The sequence below is a fragment of the Calliopsis andreniformis genome, unplaced genomic scaffold, assembly GCF_051401765.1.
Source record: "Calliopsis andreniformis isolate RMS-2024a unplaced genomic scaffold, iyCalAndr_principal scaffold0048, whole genome shotgun sequence".
Lineage (NCBI taxonomy): Eukaryota > Metazoa > Arthropoda > Insecta > Hymenoptera > Andrenidae > Calliopsis > Calliopsis andreniformis.
In genome coordinates, this window is record NW_027480457.1 from 3,976,043 (window position 1) to 3,991,432 (window position 15,390).

The following is a 15,390-nucleotide window of genomic DNA, read 5'->3' on the forward strand; positions in this document are numbered from 1 at the left end:
TAATATGTCCACCTTCAAATCAATTATCTGTTCACTTCATACATCTAGGCACCATGATTCTCTCATTCTCGAATATTGAAACACAATACGAGGGTATCGTTGAATAACAGTAAAGCTGCCTGTTCTTTCCAATCCAGAGGACAAGTCAAAATACGTCCTATGAAATTTCAGACTAGGTACGGATGAAATATGGTTCACGATATTAAGTCAGTAAGTTAGAACCAAAATGAATATTCAGTGCTATTTCTGCCTGCATTAAGCACATTAAACACAACCTTCTCAAGCAACTGAATTCTCTAGGTCAATGAACTCTTTTAATCTGTTTGTTTCACCGAAATGCACATATTACTCTTCATTTCAGAACATAGTACTAACTTTAAGTTGTTATTACCGAAAAACAAAAGCAAATTGGACACTATGTTATAGGACACTTTGTGATCTAATTGAGGTATCTCACCATCCTATAGAATATTGAAACGTATATATGTTACACCCGGTATGTAAAAACTGTATTTTGTCAATACTTTTTATTTAAATCAATATTAAAAGAGGTATATTCCCGGACACAAAAGGAATTTCGATTTCAGGACTAAATAACATCTATTTCGAGGACATTTATAAAATTAAAACATAATTTGATTATCTTTTAAAAGACCAATTAAAAACCCGAAAAGCGTTTCGGTTTTTAAAATGAAACCACTTTGTAAAACGAGTAAATAAAGTTTTTAAAACAGTGTCATAAAGAAAGACCGAATTAAATATGGTCTATTTGAAAAGTTATACCAAGATCCAAATGAATTTCGGTTTCGGGGCCAAATACCGTCCCTGGTAATAGGTGAATAAGTAACTGAGACAGAAATCCTATAGAAATCGAAGGAAAACCTCAGACCCATGCGTGTTCACACATACGTTCAACCGCTTGTACAAACGGTTGTTGTTAGTAAATAGCTGGATAACTGAGACTCCTGATAACTGATACTCCGATTGATGGAGACCACGCATGGAGAGCCAATTAAGCTTATCCTGTGCTATATAGAAACACTCTCTATGTTTTTATGAATGAAAATTGGTCTGAAAAATTACAATGTTTGTAAAAGACCTATATGCAATTTAAATATTAGAGAAAAGGAAGTTCTTTCCATACTAAGTATCGAAATTGGCATGTGTCAGTTAGTATGAAACTATTTTCCGCAACTTCCGAACCGCTTATATTGAGGATACTTCTCAACATAGGATATTGGAAGGCGTGTGATACAACTGGGAAGAGAGTGATTCAATATATAAAAACAGACTGAAAGTAAAGCATATAGTTTTTTTATAGTATATTTTGTTTTCGGGAATATTCAATTCAAAAATTCGTCTTTCAACTAAAGTTATCGAACGTTTTCGTGCTGTATTCATCATATGGTCATACATTTCCTGCGATTGTTGTGGCATCTCTCCTCTGTAGGTCATTACAATTTTAGCGATGGAACGATACACAGTAGTACAACGTGTTCATATTGTTAAAACTAATTACAGAAATGTATGTTCTGTGAAAAGTAAGTTTCGCAAAATTCGGGAATATTTCGGTACACATAATTGCCGCATTTGCGGTACTGCAAATCCGAGAAAGATTCATGAACACTGGTGGCATAATTGGTCCTTACTTCTTTGATAGTGAAGTGGTTACGGTTAATGCCGAACACTACCGTTCTAGGATAAAGACCTTTTTGTGATCAAAATTAGTCGGTATGAATATAGACAATATGTGGTTCCAACAAGATAGATCCATATGTCATATAACCAAAGAAACAATAACTTTATTGCGACCAAAGTTCAGTGGTAGAGTTCTATTTCAAAAGGGTGATGTCAGTTGTCCGCCACGGTCATACAATATACTACCTCTGATTTTTTTTCTTTGTGGCTATGTTAAAAGACGAGTGTATAGCAACAATCCACAAATCACAAATGAACTGGAAGGATAGAGTTCATGAACGTGTACAGATTTAATCACAAGTGGTGTTTATTTACTCTGAAGGTTGCGCGGTCTTTACTCGAACGCTACAAGTTATTGCTTCGGTGATCCACGACTTTCTGGTCGTCCTGCCACGTCACCCCCACAATAGGGCTTCTTTTTTCGGTTCCTATTTTCTTACGTGCGACGAGACAGTCGGTGAGGCCAGACAACCCTTATGCATTTTAATTACGAACAGGGTTTCGTTCTAAACCTACTTATCTGGCACCCACTCGGTGACACAATACACCCGCTCTGAGCGTCCTTTAAAAGCCTCTAATTTATGACGGTCACAAATTCCTATTGAGAACTCTTGACGAAAACTCTACAATATGCTACACTTAAAAAATGTTTAATAGGAATATTAAACCTCGTCATAAATAGCTTCGCAGTCACGCGAGTCATAAACTGCGTTAGCGGTTTGCATACCAGAAATTGCGCTGTGCGTACAGCTAGTCGCTACAAACTCAAAGATAATATCCGACGAGTTATTGAAGAGATTATGCAGCCATTGTGCAAAGATGTTATCAGAAAACTGGAAAAAAGAATGGTTGCATGCAAAAAGAGTTTGGCTGGCCATTTGATCGATATTATATTTCATGCATAATTGCACATCATCATATTGACAGTTACAATAAAAATTTGTCAAATTTTCTCAATTTAAACGTATTTTACTTACAAAAAACTTTATACACACATGTAAAAGAATTAGTGATGCTAATGTTATTATTTGATGTATATCTTCTCGGTTGTATCACGCGTCTTGATACAGTCTTTGCATGGATTTATTTGAATTGTTACTAAGAAATATGTATTTACACGAAATATTCCATAAAATTTCATCGTCTAACTTCTGGATTCATTCCTCAAAATTTTATTGAATTCTCTGAGGATTGTACCAAAGAGTCTCCTTCTAATTGTAAATTAGAAAGAGAAAATATTTGGACAATTAAAAAGATCGCGCATGGCTCGTGGCGCTTGTCCGTGATTTTGACAACGTTTTAGTTTCAAGAGCGAATGAGCAAGATTCACGCCTTCTCTTTTGAATTTTCTAAGCTGTCCGAAGGGGTCCGAACCGCTGAGCTCACATATACGCAGCTGATTCAGTAGTGTATGTAATGGAGAGGAAATTTTCAGTAACTCGCATCACCAATTTGGATATCACAGGTTCCGATTTAACATCGGTAGTTCTTCTAATTAGGCGCTGCCTCGTCTGCACAATCCTAACCAAACTTGTCACATCTTTTACTCTGTTTTAATGATGACCCTGTCAAAAGCAATGCTGAGACATGGGTTTACAGGAGCTCTCTTTTCGTCCTTGTAGGAGAAGATTTTGAGCTAAAACAGGGTTCATTCGGAAGAAGAAAGTTCAATGGAGCACAATATAATCATGATCTCGTTCAGGACACTCTCTGAATTATATATTAATGTTTGGATTCCACGGCTGTGAATGGTCATTTTTTGCACTATTTTATAATATTATTACTAAAACTTTATAACAGTATGTGAGAAATAACGATTCTTAAACTATCGAGCACGTGCTCAACCATTGCGTTGATGGTTACGTCAGGTGATGCTTGATTGGCCTGAGTGTAGAGCGAAGTTCAGTTCACTCCAGACCATGCAATGTAACGCTCTCAAAAATCTGTCCCGTATATTTTAATTTTGTCTCTTGTTCTCTGCACGTTAAGGGCCTAGGGTAGTCACGTGACTTTACGAGATTTCTTGGTCGGTATCTGCCGTTACAGTTTTCTTTACAGAAATAAAATTATCCACAGACATATGGCTGCTTAATGAATGCGAGATGAAGCCACACTATGATTCCCCCTCCACTATACACACTACTATGCGAGCCGTATGTACGTGAATTCGGCCCTTCGGATCACTTCGGATAGCTTCGGAAAGACGAGCGAGAAGGCAAATGTCATATCTTACTCTCGTGTTTCTAAAACGCTATTATGGTTTGGTGCAAGTCACTCGCAAGCGGCATTGAGCGGCACGAATCACTCCCGAAATATTTCGAGTGTAAACTCTAATTTGATCTGCAAAAGTAAATCAGTTTAATAAAAATTACTTTTCGAATTTATATAACTTGAATGTAAAAGATGATATACTTACACGTTTTACAGATTTTACGTTCGTGATACCAGCCTTTAAAAACAATTAAAACAAGTTCATGATGATTTCCTATTAATTTACCTACAAACAATAAGAGTAAACGAATTTTAGTTATTTCTTTGTGTATGTAGCGAATTATTTCCAATTCGGTTTTCCTTCCGATTTGGTCTGGGTTAGGTCAGGGTTAGCTCTGGGTATATACAAAATAAGAGGAATCGTTGCTAAAAATACATTAATTTAATATATTTATAATCATCAGAATCACGGTTGCCGCTGTGACCCCGACCGCGGCTTCTTCCGTACTTCCATTTACGGACTTTCTTTTTAAACTCCCAGAACTGTAATATGAAAAATAAACACATGTTATTCACGAAATTTACTTCGTTCTTGCACAAAAAATGAATAGATAAATTACTTAGCGCTTTAGCATAAGATCGCCTATGATCTACGTACGTTTTGTCGTCATGCCTCCTCTAAAGCTAGCGCCGATGCTGACGCCGACGCCGACACAAACGCCGACTCCGGAATCGGTGCAAGCTTTAGAGGAGGCATGACGACAAAAGGTACGTAGATCATACGTGATCTTATGCTAAAGCGCTAAGTAATTTATCTATTCATTTTTTGTTCAAGAACGAAGTAAACTTTGTGAATAACATGTGTCTATTTTTCATATTGTAATTTCGGGACTTTAAATAGAAAATCCGCAGGTGGAAGTACGGAAGAAGCCGCAGTCGGGGTCGCAGCAGCAACCGCGGTCCTGGCCTCGGGGGAAGAGGCGGGAACGGCGGGGAAAATTTAATTATAAATTATTATAATTAAAAAGTAAATATATTAAATTAATGTATTTTTAGCAATGTCTCCTTTTATTTTGTATATATCCAGACCTAACCCAGACCTAAGAACATATAAATATTATAAACAATTTATATTCTTTATTTTTAGTTTATTATTGCATGTAGAATCGCTCTTTCTGGATTGTATCAGCTTGTACATAAACTTGTTTTAATTTAATTTTTCATACAAAATACACAGAGAATGTCATCGTTTGATCTTTAAACTCATCCTTCAAAATTTCGTAAAAATTTTGGAAGATCTCACCGAAGAATCTCCTTCCGAGTCGAAACGTGAAAATATCTATAATATCAAAAAGGCTGCGTGTGCCCTGTTGCGCTTGCCGGTTACTTGGGCCTAAGCGTTTCCAAGCTTCTCTCCGAATCTTTCCGAAGCCGGCCGAAGCTGTCCGAACCGCCGAGCCCACTTTCTGTTCGAACCTTACAATGTCACTTCTTGTGGAACATGAACGAAATACGCAGCTCGTATAGTTACATGTGTAGTAGTGCGTCAAATTCTCGAAACTCGCGTGCCAACTCAGGGCAGCACGGACCTCCTGATTAGGCGCTGCCTGGTGTATTCAAGCGGAACTAAACTTGTCAGTTTTTTACTCTGTTTTATCTTTAACCTGGCAAAAAGCACTGCCAAATCGCGCTGACGCTTTACGTCCTTATATTGGAAGGTTTTGAGCTGGAAAAGGGCTCATTCGATAGACGAAGGTTCAATCTAGCCTGCGCTGTTCATGATTTCGCTCAGAACAATCTCTAAATTAGCTAAAAATGCTTAGATTTCATAGCTCTGAATTTGTCGATTTTTGCTTTACTTTGAACACTCATATTACTGAACGTCAACAAAATCTGATTAAATAATGACCAGCGCGGGCTAGATTGAAGCTTCCTCTATCGAATGAGTCCTTTTGCATCTTAAAATCCTTCAATATAAGGACGTAAAGTGTCAGCGCGTAAACCTCTGTTTTTGCCTAATTTTGTCGGTAATGTCACCGCCCTGACATATCTGATCCTAGGCCCTTGAATACATAAGTGTTCGTTACAGACGTAAGATTGTTGCTTTTTCTATCACAGTATTACTAAATATCAACAGAATCTCATTAAATCACGACCAGGCTGAGCTTCCTTGAATTTTATTTTTTCGAATGAATCCTTTTCCAGCTCAAAATCTTCTAATGTCAGTACGAAATGTTGGCTCCCGTAAACCTATACTTTGCTCTAATTTTGTCGATAATGTCAGTTCCCTACGATATCTGATCCCACCCCCTTAATTCAAACTATTTCAATTTATTATAAATGTTCATGTTACAGTTTTGCAACATTTAATCTAATTACTAATTATATTCTAAGCTCAGTTCTGAAGATTATACATATAACAGCTTCCCGTAATTACATTAAATTTGAAATTATAATTGTAGTTCCCTCTGCGACGTGATCATCCCGCAGAGCCGTATTCGGGCTAGGACGACCGTGCATGATCCGGCTACTACGCGTCCCACGCCATGATTTTTACCGCGGGCACCAGGTATCTTGCGATACCGGCGTGGAACACGTCTCCAGTTTTCCAAATCGCAGCCCAGATTAGATCCTAGCGCGGAGAGGGGCGAGGTTCTTTCAGGCGCACGGTGAGAAACGTGTCTGAGATCTTGGCTTCTTACGGCGAGAACGCCAGTTAAAACACGGTTTTTTGGTAGAAAGTAAGCTGTATTTTAGCGAAAAACGTACAGGCTTTTGGTGAGACGATTACACGCGATGGCCTGCTGCATGCGGTCGCGGAGAGATACACGTTGCTCACTAAGACGATAGCGTTACAGTGGTTCACGGTCGGCAACAAGGCTGAAACACACGTTTCGACACGCATAAGATATCCGTCGGCGCGGCTACGGTTGCGATGACTCGAAACCAATAGGCCGAAAGTATCACCGCACGCGACAACCGTTCGCCAGGAGCTGGCCCTCTCAAAATCTCGCGTTCGAACCGGGGTATTTCGAGTCAACCGGGGAGAACAGTGGGGGAAGACTTACCATCTGCAACGCAGTCGACGTCCTATACAAGAAGAAGGCCGACATCGCTGCGTGCCAGTGCGTGCGGCAGTGCGACAGGATCTCAGCACGCGACGCTTCTCCCACTGTGCTCCGATTGGCTCGCTCTTGTCGCGCGGCCTTGCAACCAATAATTATCGTTGCAGGTTGAATAACCACTGGTAATTGGCAGGGCCCTATTGATTCCCCCTGGAACTCTTCTTGCGGCGATGATCCGAGGCGCAGTATTGGACGCTGTACTTCCGGGGTTCGCTGTCATCGTCTGCCTACGAGATGGCTCCCGTAGCAGCATCCGTACGCCTCTCTGTGGAGGACTTCTTCCCGGAAAACGGGCAACGTGGCCAACCTCGCGCGCGTCGGCTGGTTTTCATCCATCAGTACGTCCTCGTACATCCGTGGTGCAGGCCTCTCATCGTGCGTCCTCCCTGAGTCGACTCGATGGGTTACGACAGCCTGCCAGTTTAGACGTCGCTTCACTCGCCGAGCAGAGTGACTCTGGAGCGGCTGGTACCCTGGCCGCTCCCCGATTCCAAACATCCGCCACAAGAGACCGCTCTGATGGCTCCGCTGTTGTCTAATCCCTGTCTCCTGCCAATGCTCGCATCTAGGTCGCTGAGATAACCGAAATCACTTGGGCGTAAACTAGATGTTAGTAACGCGTTAGACTCCCGATGGTGCGTACCCTGAAGGGCCCTCTTGCCCCAGGAAGGATTCGGTTTTGTGACTGGTACTGGTGCTACGTCACACCTAACATGAATGAAGGATGATTACAATGATAATTATAATTATAATTGCTCTATGCAATTGTCAAGCAATTACAGTTATAATTGATTTTATTAGTTTCATTGGTTTTAGTAATACAATTTTGCATATTATTATCCTCTTTTATTCTTAACTAAGAATACGAAGGTACTTAAATACAAATATTTTCGTACTTATAATTCTAAAATAGAGTAAATAGATTTGAATTTTGTTAATTTCTTTTGTCAAAAATTCAAAACTATTTCGTTTTCTCATAATAAAGACTGTCAAATTTAATTAACAAAATCATAAAAGATATTTAATATTTAGATTACATATTAACAGAAGCAAAATACATTTATAAAAAAGATTAATAGTAAAGATATGACTATGTATACACTCGTTAAATAAATTTATTTTGATTTAAATAAAATTAACAGATTTTATATAAAACGCTTTAAAATATTTTAATTAGTGTTAGATTTTGCTGACAGAGCACGTGGCACATACAACACAGTTGGCGACGCAGGAAGAGGAGAACGAAATGAGCCCGGAAACGAAATGAATGCAATAAAACAAATTGCAGGACGATTCTTTAAACTTTATACTTATAAACTTATTACATCAGGTTAACAGTATTCAAATTAAGCGCTTTGATATTTCCTATATCCATTTCTGCTTTGCCTGAAATAACCGAAGTGTCTGGATGGACTCTCCTGTGAGGGACTCAACGTCATAATATGTATAGAAAACAACTGTTCAGAATGTTAATTTTAACCAACTCTTTCAAGGTCATCAAAATTAAAGCGATGTATCCTATTCTGCGTAATTACTTTCTTTATTTTCAACTAAATCTGTTTTGAAAACATATAAGATTCGAAAGAACTTGTTTACAAAAATGCTCGAACAATTAAAATACGATACAAATAAAAGACGTATTTTAGATTTGGGTTTTCAAAATAAAATAAACTAAAACAAGAGTAAGTCAGAAGTGTTGAGATTGTGTAGAGTCATTCCACCTACTTTGACATTTACTCAATTTGTACTGTGCGTTGCTGGTAAGCTAACACGTCAAACGGCATACGGTCAAAAGGGGTATTTCACACACTTTTCGTGGTTTTGTTCGTGCCGATTTGCCTACTAATTAGTGACGAATTTCTGATCTTATACGAACATGCATACACAGGGTAAAGGTGTCACATATCGCTCCCGTGCCTAATTCTGGCTTCCAATCCATCTATCGTACTGAGTGCTGCCGCCTGGTGATAATCCTACAAATCTATTCTAATATGATTCAAGTAATCAGACAGAAGAAACATATACTTTCGTTAATTTCAATATACAGAGTGTCCCAAAATTGAAATGTATCCCGGAACATGCAAGTTCCTCATGCCAAAAGAAATGGAAAAGTCCCTTGCCGTTTTGCAATTTGAAGCTTCGTTTCTGAGATATCAGCAATTAAAAATCAGAGATCCGACTTCCGAGGCACGCAGTTTAAAATTAAATCAGTGAAACACGGGACAACGTACGCTCGCACGCACACACACGAGGCAATTTTTCATACAAATTGGAGAGCTGACTGCGTTAGCTCAAACGTATCTAAATGTTCGCATAGAGTTTCATACTATTCCAGTCCTAACAACACCACGAGAGGAAGAACGAGGAGCAATAGGTCTGCTGAGAACGAAGAACGAGTGCTTGATTAAGTGGAGGAATATCCGATGACAAGTGTACATAATATCGAGAAAATCATGGGAGTACCTCGATCTACTGCGATCTGTTTCATATCACATGCATCGCGTTCAAGCACTCCCCTCTTGGAGTTCTGTCAGTGGCTACTTCGTCAATAAGAAGAAGATGCAGAAATTTTAAATAAAATTCTCTGAACTGACGAAAGCATCTTTTCCAGGATTTTAGGAGCGTTCTTTCTACATGGTAACTTGACAGCTGTGACATATCTGCATTTCTTGTAGAACGACCTGCCACTGCTATTGAAAAAAGTTCCATCAAATATGCAGAGTAGTATAATATCTCAACAAGATGGAACTCCAACCTATTTTGCACAATGTATAAGACAATTTTTAAACGGGAATTATGAGGGTCGTTGGATGGGACGATCGGGTCCGGTAACCTGACAGCTGCGATCTGCCGATCATACCTTTTTAAATTTTTTTCTTTGCAGGTACGTTAAACAAAAAGTTTACTGGCCCGAAATAGACACTGAAGAAATATTATGTCAGAGGGTGATAGGTGCATTCAATGAGATAAAAAGAGCATCCGTGTCAAAATGTATTAAATTCTACAATAAGAAGAATAGAAAAATGCATACAGATGAACGGAGATATTTTTGAACATTTATTGTAAACTGTGTGTTAAAGGTGTTCAAAATAAAAAAACTGTTTCAATAAAACAAGTGAAATAAAATTTAGTCTTATTACAAAAAGGCTGAGTGTAAAAAAGTTAATATGAAAGCAGCGTGTTATTTTGATACGCGGAATATTCTGAAAGTCTATACGAACATTTAGATACGTTTGAACTAACATGGTCAGCTTTTCAATTTGTATGAATCTGTATTAACAAGTACCTTGTGTGTGTGTGCGTTGTCCCACGCTTCATTGGTTCAATTTGAAACTACGTACCCCGAAAGTCGGCCCCCTGATTTTTAATTACTAATATCTTGGAAACGAAGCTTCAAATTACAAAACAGCAAAGGATTTTTCCATTTTTTGGCATGAGAAATTTGCATGTTCCGAGGTGTCTCTCAAGTTTGGGACACCCTGCATGTACGTATATTACAACATTCTGTTTGTTATACATACAGTGCACTGTCGTAAAGAATTATATTCCTAGAACGATTTCAGTGTCTAGGATAAGTGATTTTGTCATACCTTTTATTCAGATGTATGTAATGTATTGTCTTTGTTCTCACATCCCGAAATGACAATGTTGTTTTGCCATATATAGGTTTATATTGTAATTATATTAAAAAGTGACTCATAATTAGTGTTATTTCGCTCCGAAGTGAAATTGGAAATACATCTCCTAAAACATGGCGTACCTTGAAATCATCGACGATTATTTCACCGACTATGTTTCGTTGACACGATTTCATCGACACTGAGTTCCGTTGACGGCATACATTCACCGACATTATGACGATTGACTATGCATTGCTACCATCGATGCTAGGATTCGATAATACACTCAGCAAAGGAATTAAGGGATCACCTCTACAAGGCTGAAAAATAGGGTCAAGTTCAAATAGATATAACTTTGATAAAAATGGTCGAATTGATAATATCAAAAAGTCGTTTGAAAGCGTGAAATCCTACTTTTGCGCACTGCTACATTTTTTCTTTAACTCATTGTATCTCAACAACGGCTGATTGCAGCATCCTGATCTTAAGCTCATTTTAAAGCAAAGGGTCTGCCAATTTGATTGAGCTCTGAATGAACCTGTTGTGACAATTTTTTCCTTATGTCCTTTATGGTTAAATTTAGCGCTTTGCATAAAATGAGGCTAACGCGTTAATTTGCCGCGCCGTCCTTTCGTTCAGGCGAGTTATCTTGTTTCACGTATCCCCCACCCACCGACGTCACACACGTGCGTTCACCTACCCACGATGCATATTAACTATATCACAACCAAATCAAGAATCGAAAGTCCATCATATTTTTATATTGCTACCCAGTGAACGAAATCGCTTTTACGTATAATGTTTAGCCTAGCAAAATTCTATTTCAGCCAAATAAATAAAAGCTTGTGCACCTATCTCGCGTAAGCTACGAATCCCGCCAGTGATGCTCAGACATTAGGGAGCTTGGCTTTCGACATTGCCATTTTCTGAGGGAAACCGATTTTGTCGCCGGGCGTACATACTCACATACACGCACACACCCATACACACGCGCGACTCCACGTGGTATGCCTTGGGTGACGCTAATGCCGGCGGTAGTGGGTTTGAGGTAGTCAGACAACCGCTGAAGTCAGAGCGGAACTTTAAACATAAAGGACATAAGGAAAAAATGGTTACAGCAGGTTCATTCGGAGCTTAATTAAGTCGGCAGACCCTCTGCTTTAAAATGAGTTGAAGATCAGGATATTGCGATCAGCCGTTGTCGAGATACAACGAGTTACAGAAAAAATGGAAATTGTAGCATTTCTAAGCACATTTTCGAAAAGATCTACCGAAATGTTAATGAAATTGCTAAAGTAAACAATGCATCTTTAAGAAGAAAGTTCAAACTTTCTGCTGCTTTTTTTGTCTACGTTCTACGATGTGTCGTGGTAATGGATGACATGTTTTTCATTTTTTAGTACTGTATTTGCCGGGGGGGGGGGGGGGGGGGGGGGGTATTTGGCAACCTTACTCTATATTCGATATCCGGAAAGGTCACACGGAGATTCTTCTACAACCAATTAAACCTGCATATTTTACACATTCCAATTTACCGACAACGCATTATATAATTTGTATAAATAATTTCATGATCTCTTCACAATTTTATTGTCATATTACGAAACGGTATTTGTCGCGTCGCGAATTGATGTAAATCTTCACGGTTGTAAGCCGTGTTCGCGATTCGGAGATTACTCGCCTAATTAAATTTGAGTAATTAGTTAGACGACCGTAGATGTTTAGACGACTGTGAGATTACGACTATGAGACTCTTCGATGCTCTTTTGATGACGACTCTTCGATTACGATTTTGAGATCACGACTTCGACTTTTTAGACACGACTCTGTTTGCATCCGGAGTCCGCCTCCTCCTCCGGTTTCATCCCCTCCGAGATACGTGTGTAGGGGTGTCAAGTCGGTTTCGGGCATTGACCAGTTAAATCGATTGGCCATTGATCTGGGCAGCAGCATCCTCCTCAGTCACCTTGGAAGGGCGGACAGCACCCCCACTTCCTTGGTCCCGCGACGGTGGTGACGGAAGGCCTCGTGGCCCGGTGACGGTGGTGGAGGAAGCCTGCTTCCTCCTCGGTCGAAGGCCATGGTTGAGGAGGAATAACGGGACTCCGGATTAGCAAGGCGAGTCCGCACGAGTGTCTCGCAGATGTTTTATGACTTGTTTTCCGCCGCTCGACGAAAGTTCGAAATTGTTTTATACTAGTCGCCAGATGCGGGACCCTTAGCTATTGAAATCTAAAGACAGATTCGAATGGACTCTGACTTTCGCATCTGGCAACAATAAAACAAACGATTGCTTCGTCGAGCGGAGGAAGGACCGTTACGATTGTCCCTATTCTTGTTCCTCGACGGAACAGTATTCTTTTCTTCTGGACCACGTAAGAAATCGATGCGTTTGATTCTTATTCTAATTTCCAACTATTTTGATGCTTCCTATATTCGGATCTTTAGAACTATTCAAAACTTACAATGTTTGTACGGGGTGTATCAAGTAAACGTTTCAATATTTTAAAGGGTGGTAGGGTTTATCAATTAAATCACAAAATATCCGACGACATAGTATCGAATTTGTTTTCGATTTGCAGCAATAATGTTTTAAAGTTAGGACTACATTTTCAAACAAAGAAAAACTCGTGCATATCTGTGAAACAGACGCATAGAAAGAGTTCATTGACCTAAAACAGTAGTGTCCAAGCGAGCGCTTGAGAGCCCTGTGGGCGCTTCCGCTCTCGTTCCTGTCGCGTGGAAAACCACACGGCATTATGAAGGCTGACGTAATACATTAGTGTCTCTATTTATAAGAAAGATCAAACATTAGGAGCGACGTATGTGTTAGTGGGACAACAGAACGATTGGAAGGGGAAGCAGATGGGTGAGCAGCTCTACGCTGGATAGCGCTGATCTAGAGAATTCGGTTGCTTCAGAAGGATGTGTTTATTTCAGAAGGCCCTTAACACGTGTTAAGGTTAAGACCCTAATAGATACAAGTTTTTTAACCGTTTGCGTATCACGAGCTACTTCCGCGCTCTTCAGATTTTGTGTCGAAAAAAAGCCGGCGCATTTGGCCGATAGAAACAACTGACGGCCTATTCACAATTTGTCGAAACCCGTTCAGCCTTTCAGACGCATGTACGTCGCATCGCTATCAGTCACCCAATTTGGATTTTGTTGTTACCTATTATAAATTAATAGTATACATATATTTTCATTCGTAACTTTTTATTATATGTATTGTATATGAGCGCGATCGCGCTCTTCGGCTTCTTTTTGACGCGTAATCAAAGGAGCACAGTTGTGCCTTTCGACTTTTTTCGATACGTAATCGAAGGAACGTGATCGCGCTCCTTGGCGCTTTTCGATCATGTTTTTTCAAAATCATCTTGTAAAACAACACAGGACATATGCAGAGTGGGGAACGCGAATTTGCTTATGGCGGTACCTGGAGCGGTCCCCGGAAGGCATTGGCCGATTCTAGAGGGACGATAACATTCATTCATAGCACGACAGTCGAACCGGTAGTACCTTGTGTCGCGCTCCCTTTGGTGAAATACAGAGTTTTTGTTTTGGTTAGCACGTTTCCGAGTACTTCTTTCGATTTGTGCCTTACTTTCCCTTACACTCTGATACGCAAACGGTTAAGGGGGCAGACTCCTTCGGGGCCTACTCCAAATCGATCGAAGCGCTGTTGCGAAGAAACGGGCATTAGTGAAAACATATAATTTATACATGAGACATTTGATAATATGGCATCTAGCGTTATCTTGTTGAATTACAAATGAGAAGTGCGAAGGTATAATTGCCAAATCACATCGTAGGAAAGTTCTGTCACGCTGTTGCCAAATCAATTACAATTTTATCCATCTGTAAATCTCTACCGAATACGCCTTGAGCCGATATTTTGCGTCATACGGAATATAAAAAAGGACGGTGCGAGCGAGAAAGAAAGAGTATCACGAATGAAACAATACATATGAGCTCATAAATATGAAAGTGGTCTAAGTCAATTCAAACTTTAAAAACATTTTCGTATGAGATTCACACAAAATTTCGCATTCATAATAAATTTTCATTAATCAAGACTAATAAAATTCTAAATTACAATGTTACATAATATAGAAATATTTTCTAGTTTATTTAAATGTAATCCTTTCAGTATCTCAAAATAAGAAATATACGATTTAGACCACTTTCATAATTATGGGCATATACAGGGTGTCCCAAAACTATGGGACAAGCCGAGACATGCATATTCTTCATGCAAATAGAAATCGAAAAGTCCTGTACCGTTTTGCAATCTGGAGCTTCATCTTCGAGATATCGGTGATTGAAATTCAGGTATTGGACTTCCGGGGCGCGCTGTTCAAATCCCAGTCAGCCGAACGTGTGACCACACACACGCGAGTTCGAACGCGAGAAGCACGCGTCGGTGAACATACACACGCGTATACTGCTGATGTTACAGATGTTAATGCACTTCCATGGTATGAACTGAACAGTTACTTAACTTTTTCACTAATTGTAAGTCATAATTCACCTAATGCAAGCATCATATCGTAGTACTCTTCGTTGGAGAACATTGTTTAACGTTCGAGTTTTTAATTCGACGTAAGTTCAAAACACTAATCTTAGTACACTACAACTTAGAAAATAACGCACTAAAACCTACACAATGACACACTAAAATCCACACACTAATTTAAACTAAAGTCTAAACAATAATTAAGGGTAAAAACTAGATA

The 15,390-nt window shown here is 39.4% G+C and overlaps 2 protein-coding genes across 3 annotated transcripts in view; both read left to right on the forward strand.

Annotated features, from left to right (window-relative positions):
• The window catches only part of Dpp10 (Dipeptidyl peptidase 10), a 289,344-nt gene that overhangs the window by 207,633 nt on the left and 66,321 nt on the right, over positions 1-15,390 (forward strand). The gene's annotated exons all lie outside the window — the stretch shown is intronic.
• On the forward strand, positions 6,414-7,844 carry LOC143187514 (uncharacterized). Its single transcript, XM_076391732.1, has 2 exons — positions 6,414-6,578; positions 7,142-7,844. The coding sequence occupies exon 2, from the start codon at positions 7,205-7,207 to the stop codon at positions 7,571-7,573; it is 369 nt and encodes a 122-aa protein (XP_076247847.1). The 5' UTR covers positions 6,414-6,578; positions 7,142-7,204; the 3' UTR covers positions 7,574-7,844.

Excerpts from the sequence above, each read along its gene's own strand:
- LOC143187514 (XM_076391732.1), top strand. The coding sequence starts at position 7,205 with ATGATCCGAGGCGCAGTATTGGACGCTGTACTTCCGGGGTTCGCTGTC.